At 39.0% G+C, this 14,287-nt stretch overlaps 3 protein-coding genes across 3 annotated transcripts; all 3 read left to right on the forward strand.

The window, feature by feature from the left end:
- Positions 1-343: 343 nt before the first annotated feature.
- Positions 344-3,038, forward strand: PUB17 (plant U-box 17). Its single transcript, XM_078320530.1, has 2 exons — positions 344-2,965; positions 2,996-3,038. The coding sequence occupies exon 1, from the start codon at positions 538-540 to the stop codon at positions 2,758-2,760; it is 2,223 nt and encodes a 740-aa protein (XP_078176656.1). The 5' UTR covers positions 344-537; the 3' UTR covers positions 2,761-2,965; positions 2,996-3,038.
- A 2,087-nt stretch (positions 3,039-5,125) lies between these two features.
- Positions 5,126-7,570, forward strand: LOC144571812 (G-type lectin S-receptor-like serine/threonine-protein kinase SD2-5). Its single transcript, XM_078321190.1, has one exon. The coding sequence runs from the start codon at positions 5,152-5,154 to the stop codon at positions 7,324-7,326; it is 2,175 nt and encodes a 724-aa protein (XP_078177316.1). The 5' UTR covers positions 5,126-5,151; the 3' UTR covers positions 7,327-7,570.
- Positions 7,571-10,272: 2,702 nt separating this feature from the next.
- On the forward strand, positions 10,273-12,970 carry LOC144571896 (G-type lectin S-receptor-like serine/threonine-protein kinase SD2-5). Its single transcript, XM_078321292.1, has one exon. It carries the CDS (start codon positions 10,273-10,275, stop codon positions 12,844-12,846), a length of 2,574 nt encoding a protein of 857 aa, XP_078177418.1. The 3' UTR covers positions 12,847-12,970.
- The last annotated feature ends 1,317 nt before the right edge of the window (positions 12,971-14,287 follow it).

Here is a 14,287-nt window from a genome sequence, read left to right on the forward strand (position 1 = left end):
TGAACAGGAATGCTGGTATTGACTGTAATTTCCAAGTTCCAACCATCTCACCGGAAGAACCGAAAGCACAATTTATCGTTTTGCTGCTGCCCATATAACCCGCCTTGTCGGCTTATACTTAGTTAGAGTTTGATAATTTCAGATAAACCCGCGGATTAGAGATCATTACAAAGACCTGATGTTTTGTTTAAAGCATGAACCGCAGGAAGACCATAAAATTTAAATTATATATACTGTAGAAAAAGAAGAAGAAGAGAATCTGCTTTACATGTACGAAATACACCAAATCTTTCTAAGCATTTATCCTGACTGAAACAGTAACACATCCCGAGCAAAATCCATAACACACGCTTCTCAAATGAAAAATGAAAGGAAGAAAAAAGAACTGGAATAACGAAAGAGCTCCGTCAAAGGAACAAGAGAAGTCAATCCGCCATAACCTAACCTTGTTTCTCAACCTCTCCCACGGAGATACAGTTTTGGCAAGTAATCAAGCTAAAAAACCCCTAATCCTAGCTCTTGGATTCTAAACGGAGTATGATGTCAAACCTAGAGTTCCTCTCTCAGCGCCGGCGCCACTACTCGCCGCTCGCCGGCGCTTTCTTCTCTCCGACAGACCTCTCCGGCGTCTCCCTGGTTCAGACCCTAGCCTCTCTGTCAACAGACCTGATCCAATCACATCCATCTCCTTCTCACCTCCATAAAAAGCACGCTCGATCTCTCCTCTGTAAAATCAAAATCTTGTTATCTCTATTTCAGTATTTGACTGAGTCCTCTTCTGGTTTCTTCCCTCGCTGGTTTCCTGATTCAGCAACTCTCTGTTTCAGAGAATTGTATATTTTGATTTATCGTGCCAAGATGTTGCTTGATTATTGTGAGAATTCTGCAAGACTGTGGCTTGTGCTGAAAAGCGCACAAATATCAGGTAATTTTTGCGATCTTAATCAGGAATTGGTGACTCTTTTAGATGTATTACCAATTGAAGGATTAAGACTTTCAGCCGATGTTAGAGATCAAGTTGAGTTATTACGTAGAAATTGTGGGAGATTGAATCCAAGACTGGACCCAGAAAAAGAAGCGCAGGAACTGCGCACAATGATTTTCGAATTTTTGGATGAATTTGCCAAAGGTGAAGTGCCTGAAACCCAAAAATTGCGAGTTTTTCTTGTCAACAGATTGGGCATTTCTAGTGGGTCAGCTTGTAGGTCAGAAGTTGAGTTTTTAGAAGAACAGATATACAATCAAGAAGAAGATGCCGACCTCCCACTGCTTGGCGGGACCGTGGCACTTGTCCGGTACAGTAGATTCTCTCTCTTCAGTCTTGATTCTTTCAGTGGGCCTCCTCAAATGGAGACTCCCAGTTGGGGAGATGGAAATAAACGATTGAGCCGAAGGATGCTGAGCTGGAGTGGCAGTGACTCATCCTCATTCTCCGTGCCAAAGGATTTTTGCTGTCCAATTTCACTTGATTTAATGCGCGACCCAGTGGTGGTCTCAACTGGTCAGACGTATGATCGTGCCTCCATTATTCAATGGATGGACGAGGGCCACTCCACATGTCCCAACTCGGGGCAGTTGCTATCTGACTCCAGGCTCACCCCCAATCGCGCCTTGCGCAGTCTTATATCACTCTGGTGCTTGGTTTTGGGTGTGCCATACGACTCGGGAGAGGTTACTGATGGCTTAGCCGAGACCATTGCAGCTGCTTGTGCCAGCAATGCGACAATAACAGCTAACATGGCAACCGCACGGATTCTGGTCTGCCAGTTGGCAGATGGTTCTGATGAAGCGAAAGGGATTGCTGCACGAGAATTGAGGCTTCTTGCCAAGACTGGTAAGCCAAACCGAGCATATATAGCTGAGCTTGGTGCGGTCCCATTTCTCAGTGCTTTGCTCAGCTCATCAGATCCAGTTACGCAAGAAAATGCGGTAACTGCTTTGTTAAACCTGTCAATACATGATACAAATAAAAAACGAATAATGGAAGAAGAGGGTTGTTTAAGCTTAATTACTGAAGTTTTAAAGCATGGCTGGTCTATAGAAGGCCGAGAAAATGCAGCTGCCACATTGTTTAGCTTGTCCGTTGTACATGACTACAAAAAAAGAATATTCTCTGAACCAGGTGCGGTGGAATCACTTGCATATTTATTAAAGAAAGGTACACCGAGAGGTAGAAAGGATGCTGTGATGGCCCTATTCAACCTCTCGACCCATCCCGAAAGCTGGGTTGAGATGCTAGAATCAGGCGCAGCAGTGGCCCTGGCCCATGCTCTGTCGAATGAATCAGTATCAGAGGAGGCAGCAGGTGCCCTTGCGCTAATTTCAAAGCAGCCAGCAGTTGCACACGCTGTTGCTGGAGTGGAGGGTACAGTACCGGGTTTGATTAAAATTATGAAGAGAGGAAGCCCGAAAGGAAAGGAGAATGCAGTGGCGGCATTGCAGGAGATCTGCAGAAGATGTGGTCCTGTGCTGACTCACCGAGTAGCACGAACCCCTGGGCTGGGTGGACTGGTACAGGGGATTGTTCTGACTGGTACAAAACGGGCCAGAAGGAAAGCCACTGTGCTTGTTAAGATTATGCAACGTTGGTGCGGTGACATGACAGTAGTGGTTCCTTCAATGGTGATGATGGAGAACAGTACTGTAATGGATCAAAGTCAGCTTTTGGACCCCAGTAGAGTTCTAGGGCGGACCTCTAGTTTGGGGAGTGGGGATTTGACGATGAATCAGCCTGTGGCGATCTCCGTACCGGTACCATAGATGAAACTTTTCATTATGATTTTTTTTTCCTTTTCAATTCCTTTAATTGGGTTCCAAATAGCATTGGGAATTTGTGTTGAAATGATTGCTGCAGATTCTTTGGTTGTACTTGAGTGAAGGGTATATTTTATAGGAAGAGAAAATGAAAATTTAAGGAAAATGTGATATACAGGATATATTTTTGTGAATAATTGATGATATTTATGTACTTTAGCAATTAAAATTATTTTCTTAGTAACTCAGAAGACCTAAGCAATTTGAAGGAGCTTCCCTGTAAATGTGTAGCTATACAAATTTGATTATTGTCACTGAGCCATGCCGTGATGGATTTATTGTTGCTTTTTTATTTTTAAGGTTGGGGCTCTTGGTTTACACAAAGCATATCTCTTTTCCCATAATCTTCTCTTTTTAGTGACTAAGCTCATGCTGTTCACCTGTTGTGAAAGAAACCTTTGTTCTGTCTTAGCATACACAAGTCAAAACAGAGGCATTATTAAAATTAAGCATCTCCGTTTCTTTAAATGGTGCTTTATTGTAACCCGACTGGACCTACTGATCGCACCATAAGAACCCTTAGTTGGACCCCAAAAACAAAGAACCAATGGAACCAGACAGCTCTAGTTCATAATTTGAACTAGAACCAGTGAACCGATCTAATTTGAAACTGCTGTTTTTTTTTGTATGGGCTATCAATTTTAACATCGGAGCTAACATGAGTTTGCTGAAAAAAGGGATTGTCATTTTGCCAAATTAGTTCATAAAAGTATCTCTTTTTTATTTTCAAATGATATACCTCATGCTGAATTATTTGGACAAGGTTTGTAGTCAAATGTCCATCTCGTCTTGATAAATGTTTCAAGATCCATACTAATGCTATATGAACATGATTAATAATTGGCTATAGATCAATTTTGCAAAGCTATGGATAGTTTATACAATGCTATAAATTTATTTGATATTCTTTTTCAGATTGCAATGCTTTGGATATTTAACTGGGCATGTTTCTGTGTAAATGCCCTCATGACTTTTGTGTTTTTGTTTCTACTGGTATTAGCCAGTATATCCTGCAAACGCTTCTCTCTCCAGTTGGTTGGAGTTAAAAGCAAACAATATTTTGATTTCTAATGAAATCGGTGGATCACCACTTTTTCAAAAAAAAAAAAAAAAAGAGATTGCAATGCTGTCGATGACCTTCATAAAGGTGCACCAAAATTTAACAATATTACTAATTAAGTTTATTAAAGTAACATGTAACTTAACATAGGATGCAGATTAATATAACAATGATCTCACTGAGTAGCAAATTCCGAAAGCGAACTGAAGTTAAGTACAGAATATTATAATATAAACTATAACAAAATTGTTTACAAGTATAATAAAGCTGAGGATTGCTTTTCCATTTGAAGGAAGAATAATTGGGATTAACGATGGCCGCTTGGGACTGCACAGTTGCATTTTCATTACCAAATTAACGTCTTTTATTAGTAAACTGGTTGGTAGGATGCTCTTCATTTGGGTCTAAAACATCCAAAGTGTTTAACTTAATAGATTAGTAAATAAGTACCATTTAGATATTAGGAGAGTCTAATTTTACTTTCTTTTTTAGTGGAAGAATATACGCATACACACCTTGACCAGTAGATCCACCATCCAACCCTCAAAAAATTTATGGCGACTATGATAAGAGACCATGCCACTACTATTAGGTCGTAGTGTCAGTGGAGTATGATAATAGCATACAATGCAGCTGAATAGACTATTCAGCTACCGATGACTGACCGCAAATTCCAAGTCATTCATGGCAAACACGTAATTGAAGATCCAACATCCCGCTTACTTTGAAAAACGAGAAACAGAGAAAAAGGAAAAATAAACAAATACACAATAATAAACATGCTTTCTTTGGACTCTCCTGATGAGATCTAACAAGGAAAGATATATACTCTCGTGATCTCATATTCTCATCTCTCCTTTAAACTTCATAGTCCAATTAACTGTTAATCTGAAGGTTCCACCTCATCTTTAAAATACTTATTTCTTCATCACTAACCCATGCACCCAAACATGCGATCTCTGTTCCTTGCTCAGATCATATTCCTTGTGCCTGCGTACCTCCAAACTCTCCACGCAAACCTTTTCAACTTCACAGCTAAGGCTCCTGCTCTTTGGACCAACAATGACTCCCTGTTCAACAACAAGGGAACATCTGAAGTCCCAGTTTGGGCATTTCTTTTTAGCAAAAAGGCTTCCTTCCTGATGTCCGATCGCAGTAACAACACTGATACCAACTACTACTCTTTTGCTTGTGGCTTCCACTGTAGTAATGATAGTTGCAGGACTTTTCTTTTTGGTGTATTCATCACAATTGATAGTGACTATACTTTCCGCGACATGAACGGTGCCCAGATTGTATGGTCAGCTAACCGAAACCACCCAGTACAAGAGAATGCAACCGTGCAATTCACAGAGGATGGAGATTTGATTTTACGTGATTTTGATGGATCCCTTGTTTGGTCCACTGGCACCAAGGGCATATCAGTTACTGGTATGACACTCTTGGAGTCAGGGAACTTGGCATTGTTCAACTCCAATAACTCCTATGTCTGGCAATCATTTGATCATCCAACCAACACGCTGGTACTGGGCCAAACACTTGGGCAACTGGAGAGGATAACAGCTGATGCCTCAGAAGCAAGCTCAGAACCAGGTTTATTTTACTTAACTATTGTCGGTAATATAATGAGTGCTTTTGCTGGCCACAATTCTCCTATTATATACTACTCAAGCAGTGAAATTCTCGAGAAATCTGACACAAAATTTCCTAATAATATAACTTATACCAATGGAGGGATTAAGTTTTCTGACAATTGGACTGCTATCTCTTTGCCTATGGGAAACACCACCCAGTTTATTAGGCTAGAGTATAATGGGCATTTGAGATTGTACCAGTGGGGGCCCATACGTGAAAAATATGGATGGAGTTCAACTGAAATCCTTTCACTTCATAATTGTGATTATCCCATGTCAAGTGGGAAATATGGAGTTTGCACAAAGGGAGGCCAATGCTCCTGCCCCTTTGAAAACGATTCACACACCTCATACTTTCTAATGATAAACGATTTGCAAGCTGATCATGGCACTGGTTGTTCCCCTGTAATTCCTCTCTCCTGCGAGGCTGAAAAATATCACAAACTACTAACTCTAAACAATGTCACTTATTACAATTTTTCAAGCTATTCATTTCCAACAGATGAGGAGAGCTGCAAGCAGGCATGCTTGGAAAACTGCTCTTGCGAGGTTGCCTTTTTTGACCGCTCTATAAGTAGTTGTTATATTTCAACTGAGGTGTTATCCATTAGTGCTTCAGAATCAGATTTATATTATAATAATTACAATCTATCAGCATTTATTAAAGTGCAAAATGGTTCAAGCTCTAGGGGCTCCATTACTTGGAAGGTGGTTGGTCCTGCCATTGGATGCCTGTTTCTGTTAATTCTAACCATCGGATTTGCAGTTCTTCGTAAGATTAAGAAAAAGGAGAACAAATTGGAAGAAGAGGATATCCTACCACTGTTATCAGAAATACCAAAAAGATTTTCCCTTGCAGAGTTGAAATTAGCTACCCAGGACTTCTCCACAAAGCTGGGTAGTGGAGGATTTGGCTCGGTTTTCGAGGGGAATATAGAGCAAAAGAAAGTGGCTGTGAAGCGCTTAGATAGCCTTAGCCAGGGAAAAGATGAATTCCTGGCCGAAGTGCAGATAATTGGTGGTATTCATCATATCAACTTGGTGAGACTCGTTGGATACTGTGCTGAAAACTCAGAAAGGCTCCTGGTATATGAGTATATGCCTAACGGGTCCCTAGATAAGTGGATTTTTGACAAGCGACAAAGTGCTTTTCTGGATTGGAATATTAGGCGAGCACTTGTAACTGATGTGGCCAAGGGACTGTTATATCTTCACGAGGATTGTAGGCAAATAATCGCCCATTTCGATATCAAGCCACAAAATATCCTTATAGATGACAATTTGAATGCTAAGATTTCTGATTTTGGGTTAGCTAAGCTAATTGATAGGGATCAAAGCCATGTGATAACCAGAATGAGAGGCACTCCAGGCTACTTAGCCCCTGAATGGCTAACAAATGTCATCACTGAGAAGGCTGATATTTATAGTTTCGGTATTGTTGTCATTGAAATTTTGTGTGGCAGAAGAAACCTAGATCATAAACAGCAAGAAGAGAATGTGCACCTTATAAGTTTGTTAAGGGATAAGATCAGAACCAACAAATTACCAGAGATTATAGATAGTAATATTGCTTTTGTGGAATCACATTTAGAAGATATCATTAGAATGGTAAAATTGGCAATGTGGTGTTTAGAAAGTGATAGTACCAGAAGACCTACTATGCCGGTGGTTGTGAAGATTTTGGAAGGTGCAATGGATTTTGAAGCAGACCTTGAAAAACACTTTTTCAATGTCACTCCGGTGGAACCGCAGAGCATAGATGTTCCAACAATCTTTTCAGGTCCGCCACTGGAGTCACTCTTATCAGGACCTAGATGAATTATAGAATTTTGCAATCAGGTAGATGAGTTATCTTAGCAGCTGAGGTGGAAGGTCTGTGAACATGCAAATGCAAACAAGAATTAATTATTTTGTATATACCATGTACGTAAGCAATCTCAAGTATGATGTGTAGCACCATTATTTTTGCTACAAGTTTGAAACTTCTAGTATGATTTTGTATAGCATTGCTGAACTTTGTTGTGAAACATTTTTTTTTGTATTATATAGCTTACTGTCAGCATCAGACATCTTATGTTACCCCTGTCTGGGGATGGGAGGGGTAGCACACCAGAATGTTGAAACCAAATTAATAATTTTTTTCCCACAAAATTTATACGTGCACATGTATGTAAAGTATGTGTAATGAACTTCCAATCGAGCTGGAGTGAGTCTGTAGAGTAACAAAGACAGGGCAATGCTACTGCTGCAGAGTAACGGAGACAGGAGCCCAACAGTAAACGAACTCGACAACATCATCGACTGCCCGGACGAGTGGATTTCTTAGACAGTAGTAAATCTCAACCGCCTTGTGTGCATGTGCGCATCAAGGGTTGCACGGGTTTGTATAGTTCGAATTAAACCCAAGTGTTAAAGGTAGGAGGCATTTAAGTCCGATTAGGAGGTAACAACACTGTTTTACTATCAGAGACATCACTGCTGGTCGAAGATGGTGGCACATGGAGTTGGTGTTGCTCCCGCACTCTAAGAGGCTTTTGATCGAGCACCTAGTGTGCGTAAAGGTCTACAAGTACATGGCCATGCTCGACCCAATTTTGTCCTGGTTAGTGTTGTGGGAAGGCGGTGCATAAGAAGTAAGAGGGTAAAGGAGGTGACGGTGTCTGTAAGTGCTGACAAAAAAAAAAAAAAGGAGAGGAGAGAGTGGTACGAGTTTTTTTTTTTTGCCAGCAGTGGTACGAGTTTTGGTACAGCTGCAAGCAAGAGGGGAAGAACTAAGAAGAGATCTCAGCGGCTTACTGAAACCCCATTCGCAAGACATGGCTCATGGGCTCAGTCGTAATCGGTCCTTAAAATCCGAGATCAAAGCTCAGACAGTTCAAAATAGTTTTCTTCCCGCTATAAAAAAATACAGAAATTTGGTATCCTGGTTTTTGTGTAATGTTTGGGTCACTTTTCTTGCATACTTGTCTTTTGCTTTCAGGGCGCCCACTCACTTCAATGCAAGGTCTACAAGAATAAAATATATGAGGAATTACACTTTTTTTGGTCACATCAAATTATATTTTCGATTTTTAAAGTTTTCAAAATTCAAATAGTTGATCCAAACCGTTCAACATAATAGATATATTAAAATGTGTTTGCAGATCAAAATTTATGTTTTTTTATTTTTTTTTTACTATTTATTAAATATTTAATAAAATCGCTATATTCAGACCATTGAATTTTTGTATCCATCTTAATAAATAGTAAATTTTTTTTTAAAAATATAAAATTTGATCTGCAAACATATTTTAACATATCCATCATGTTGAATGGTTTGAATCGACTGTTTGGACTTTAAAAATATAGAGTGTAATCCGGTGTCACTAAAATATGGTGTAATTGGATCGCTCCTCAAAAAATATATTAATTAATTAAAATTTTACAGGATTTATTCTCCAAAATTTGATAGAACAAAATGAAATGTCTTTAACAGACGGATATTAGATGTTAAGCGGTCAATGATTAATCAAAATTTATGGATAATTACTTCCTGCTAATATATATGGTAAATATAAACGATTAGTTGGATTGAATATATTTGTCTAATCTACTTAGCGATATTCATTACAATTTTCTTATACATAGAACAAACGATACGGTAAAGTACAAAAGAAATATTTTGAAGAAATTTTATTTAAATTCATATGCATGTACACAATCAAAATACTTATACATGAAAAGGACCTTTTTACATGAAAGAAAACACTATTTGATAGGCTATATCTCTGTTTTTCGTGTTTCCTTGATTTTCTTTTTCTCAATAATGCAATATTCTACTCCGTGGATTTTATACCTTTCTTGAAAAGGTAAATCACCTGGTTCTAAATTCAATACTGAGTAAATAAAGTTTCTTCTTAAAAAAATGAGAAAGTAAATAAAATTAATGTGAGAGTTACAATAGTCATTTCACAGAGTTAAGTAATCAAATATGACCACCACCCTTTAAGCACCTGACTGATCAAGCGGACAACATTCCGACATCTGATCAACTCTTGGACAATCCAACTTTTAGATTCAGATCAAACGTTCGGTTTGTTGTCCCCTGGGAGTCAAGTACCTGAATGTGAAGACGTGAAATATTTACACGCGCTTGAGCAATTTTTGGAAAATATATATCTCCCAGTTGTCTTTCAACCTCTGGATGGATTTATCTAATTCTTTATCAACATATAATATTGCCATCAGAAAAGTGGGTAGCATTCCAAATATAATCAAAGTATTTTTTTTTGTGATAAGCATTAGTTCAATATTGGTTCGGCAAGATTACATTGGAAGACAGATTTGAGCTTTTTTTTTTTATTAAAATCATCTTTGTAATAGTTTGGTTGCAGCTGTTTAAAAAACAATCAGCACTTGAAACATTTAAAAATCTGAGGCAATAATAAACAAGTAAATAAATAAATAAAATTGCCCTTGGAATGACAGGGCTACCACTACATGTAGTGGAGGCATGTACAGCTCCTCTAAATATCAATTTCCTTTTCTTTACCTGAGCCTGCACCAATTGTCCAGTTGGGCAACTTAACAATTAACTTAATCTATTTTCATAACTTCATATCATACAAGAAAGATGAATTAGAGATAGAGGGGGAGAGAGAGCTCAGGTGGGAGGTAGCTGGAGAGGTCTCCTCTCTTCCTGCCATAAACCTGCATTTTTCCTGTTTCCATCTCTAATTTCCATCAGTTCTCCCCTTTAATTCCAAAATCAACAATAATTGATCCATGAAATCTCTCATCTATTTTTTTGTTTTCACATCATTTTACCTCCTACATGCTCTTGCTATATCTGATCCACCTTCACCCAATGCAACCGCACGTGCCCCATATAAATGGATCAACAACCCTTTAACAATCAGCAATTTTTCGTACAGTGATGGCACAACCATTGTTCCAGTATTTCTTCGGCAAGACCCGGCAGGCATCAAATCTTCCTTCTCGTGCGGCTTTTTCTGTACACCACCATGCGACCGATTCATCTTTTCAGTCTTCATTCTCTCCAGTGGTAGTGTCAGCAGTGGCCGATCCTCAGGAAGCGCTACATCCAGCAATGGGCCTCGGATTGTCTGGGCTGCAAACCCGGACAAGCCTGTAGGCCCCAACTCTACCCTTGAATTGACCAAAGATGGCAATTTGATGCTTAAAGACACTGGTGGTGCTGTGGTGTGGTCATCTGGTACAGCAAACATGTCAGTCACGGAAATGAACCTTACCAGCTCAGGGAATTTGGTATTAGTCAGCCAGGCGAATAAGGTGGTTTGGCAATCATTTGACTACCCGACTGATATGCTCCTTTTTGGTCAATCTCTTAAACAAGGTCAGAGATTGACAGTCACCAACGCTTCCTTGGCAACGAATTTGACTCAAGGTCAGTTCTATCTCACATTAACAGCAGATGGCCTATATGCATATGTTGTTTCGGATCCGCCGCAACTGTACTTCCACAAGAAGATTAATAAAACCGCTGTGGTGACAAATCCGCAATATAAGAACAACTACACCATCTCAGCAACCTTTACTAATGGTAGCCTTTCCATTTTTGTGAATTTTGGTAATGTCAGTATGAAGTCAACTGAGATTACACTGCCCTCGGCTTCAACTTCCCAATACATGCGACTCGAGCCAGATGGGCATTTACGACTTTATGAATGGGACCGTTCCCTTTGGAAGCCGTTAGGAGACGTATTTGATGTGTTCCCAGATGATTGTGCATATCCAACAGTGTGTGGGGCTTATGGGATTTGTTATAAAGGCCAATGCAGTTGCCCCAGTGAAAAAGGAAATAAATCTCCGGGAAATGATCCTTTCTTCCAAGAGATCGACAACAAACAACCCAATCTGGGGTGTGAACGTGTAGTGCCAATCTCATGTGACCATACAAAAGATCAGCAACTTCTTCAACTTGATAACAGCACATACTTCAACTCTATAGATAGTTGGATTACCAATGAAGAGAGTTGTAAACAGGCATGCCTGAAGAACTGTAGTTGTGAGGCAGCCGTCTTCAACTATATCATGAATTCCACTAACGGGTCTTGTTACATGTTAAGTGAGGTTTTCTCACTGATCCTCAGTCAACCAGGCATGGGTTATAACTCATCAACATACATTAAGGTACAGGTATATCATGTATCTAAATCTCTGTGGGAAATGATAAAAACAAGCTTTTATCATTTGTTGATAGTGTTTCTTGTCATATTGGTTTGGCTTGCTTTTTTTATTGGGAAGCGAGTAAAGGTGAAACAGGAAGATGAAGAGTATCTTTTGGGTGTTGCAGGGATGCCAAATAGACTATCATATAGTCAGCTAAAGAAGTCAACCAATAATTTCAAGAAAAAGCTCGGGGAAGGTGGGTTTGGTCCAGTTTTCGAGGGACAGCTTGGTGAGGCCAAAATTGCAGTCAAGTGCTTGCAAGATGTTACGCGTGGTAAGGAAGAGTTCTTAGCAGAGGTCATGACTATTGGTAGTATCCATCACATCAATCTTGTCAGATTAATTGGTATATGTTCTGAAAAGAGGCATAGGCTTCTTGTTTATGAGTATATGACCAAGGGGTCACTTGATATGTGGATATTTAAGAGTAAGCGGCCTTATGCCCTTGATTGGAGAACCAGGTACAAAATAATCATGGATCTGGCAAAGGGTTTATCTTATTTGCACGATGAATGTCGGGTGAAAATTGCGCATTTGGATATAAAGCCAGGTAACATCCTTTTGGATGATAATTTTAATGCGAAGATCTCGGATTTCGGGTTAGCAAAGCTAATTGATCGGGACCAAAGCCATGTCATGACCAAAATTAGGGGTACAAGGGGATATTTAGCACCTGAATGGTTGACTTCACAAATTACAGAGAAAGCAGATGTTTATAGTTTTGGTGTTGTTGTACTAGAAATCATGAGTGGGAGGAAGAACATTGACCCAGATCAACCAGAAGGAAGCACCAATTTGATCAATGTTTTGCAAGATAAGATAAAAGAAGAAAAGCTGATGGATATTGTTGATGACCAAAGTGAGGATTTACTGTCACACGAGACAGAGGTGGTTGAAATGATCAAGCTTGCAATATGGTGCCTACAAAAGGAGAGCAATAGGCGGCCATCCATGTCGCAAGTAGTGAAGGTTCTAGAATGCTCGATGGATTCAGAAACCAGTAGTGAGTATGAATCAGCCACTACTGGTACGCATGTACAGGTTCGAGGGGATATCTTTAGTACGTCAACAGATCCACAATCAGCAGGACACTCGCAAGCACCGACACCTGGCATATCACTGGCTCCACTATCCGTTGGAAGATGATAAAGATGTTGGAACAAAGAAAGAATGATTACTATCTTTTGTAATTTGATTGATTTTTTAGTGTTTTCCTAAAGAGACATAGTGTGATTTGTTGATTTTGTGTGAAAGAATAATACATAGATTGTGGAAATTGTGCAGAAACCTTAATTGTACTTATTTATAGTTAGCTGCTACTTTTGTATTATGCCCTCAACTTAATTCCAGAGAATGGACCTTCCGCTCCTTTCATTTTCATCGAAATTAATTGTTCCTGTTTCAATTTGGTACCCCCTTTTTTTAATTAGTTATCTTTGTTTGATACATTCTGGTGTGCAGCTAAGTGTGTAAAAAAAAAAAGTATCAACCTTTGCTATTTGCTTATTTGCTATGGTGTTTCCCTTTTAGCAAATATACATAGTTAAGTGACCACCGCCGATATTAATATGCTGGTAAACAGACTCCCAAATTTTCTCTTCTGCAAGTACATACTCCCAAAATCTCACTGGTGTTTTATTAATTTTGAGTGGTATAAACTCCTGAAATTTCACTGAAGTTACATAATATGTAGCTTTTTGTCTCTCTCAAAAAAAGAAAAAGAAATAGAAAACTATCATAGGTACCTAAACTCTATCCGGGTGGCGGTTGGTATCTAATTGGGCGACATTCTAATTGAGATTGTTGAATTAAATGTTAATTCATTTTGACGATTGTCATAATCAGGTCGTGCAACATTTGTTTTTCCTTCAGAGTCATTAGCCCTATCTACCATCGAGGCCCCCTAAATTAGGAAGTTACGTATTCAGCAAAACTAAAAAAAAAAAAAAAATTCACTCACCGTGCATATGCAAGTGGATTGCGACGAGCAAGAGGAGCTTACGGTGAGAAAAGGAGGAAATAGGAGAGACCGCCGTGAATGTAGGAGAAGCATCTGAGAAGAGCACAACGGAGGTGCAGCACCGATAGGGTGAGTCCGTGTCCCCTCAGGTACCTGAGGTGCAATCTAACAAAACAGACGGTCCAGATTAATCTCAGCTGGGTCAAATTCGATCTAGTGCCTACTAAAACTATAGGGGTGTGCTTTGAGATTCGTGCCAAGTAAAAAGAACGGTTCATATTTGACACTTGCACATCAGGTACCTGAGACAGGAGGAGAAAGCTAAGAATTAGAGGAGGGAGTGTATGACAATTGACAAATCCCAGAGAATTTGTTGTAAATTTTGAATGTACAAAAAAATTATAAATATAAATTTTTTCTTTAAAGAAATTTAATTTAAAATGTCATGTCGGTTAAAATGTTAATTTCTATTCACCCACAAATTTTTTAAAATGTGTGAATTTTTTTTTTCAATTTCTGAATGTTAAAACAATTAAAGTTATTGTATGAATGCAGTGCTTTTAAAATTAACTTTAAATTAATTTCAATTATTTCTAATTTAATTGTATTAAATTTCGACATTGTATA

Source organism: Carex rostrata, chromosome 19, assembly GCF_964058835.1.
Source record: "Carex rostrata chromosome 19, lpCarRost1.2, whole genome shotgun sequence".
In the NCBI taxonomy this organism is placed as follows: domain Eukaryota; kingdom Viridiplantae; phylum Streptophyta; class Magnoliopsida; order Poales; family Cyperaceae; genus Carex; species Carex rostrata.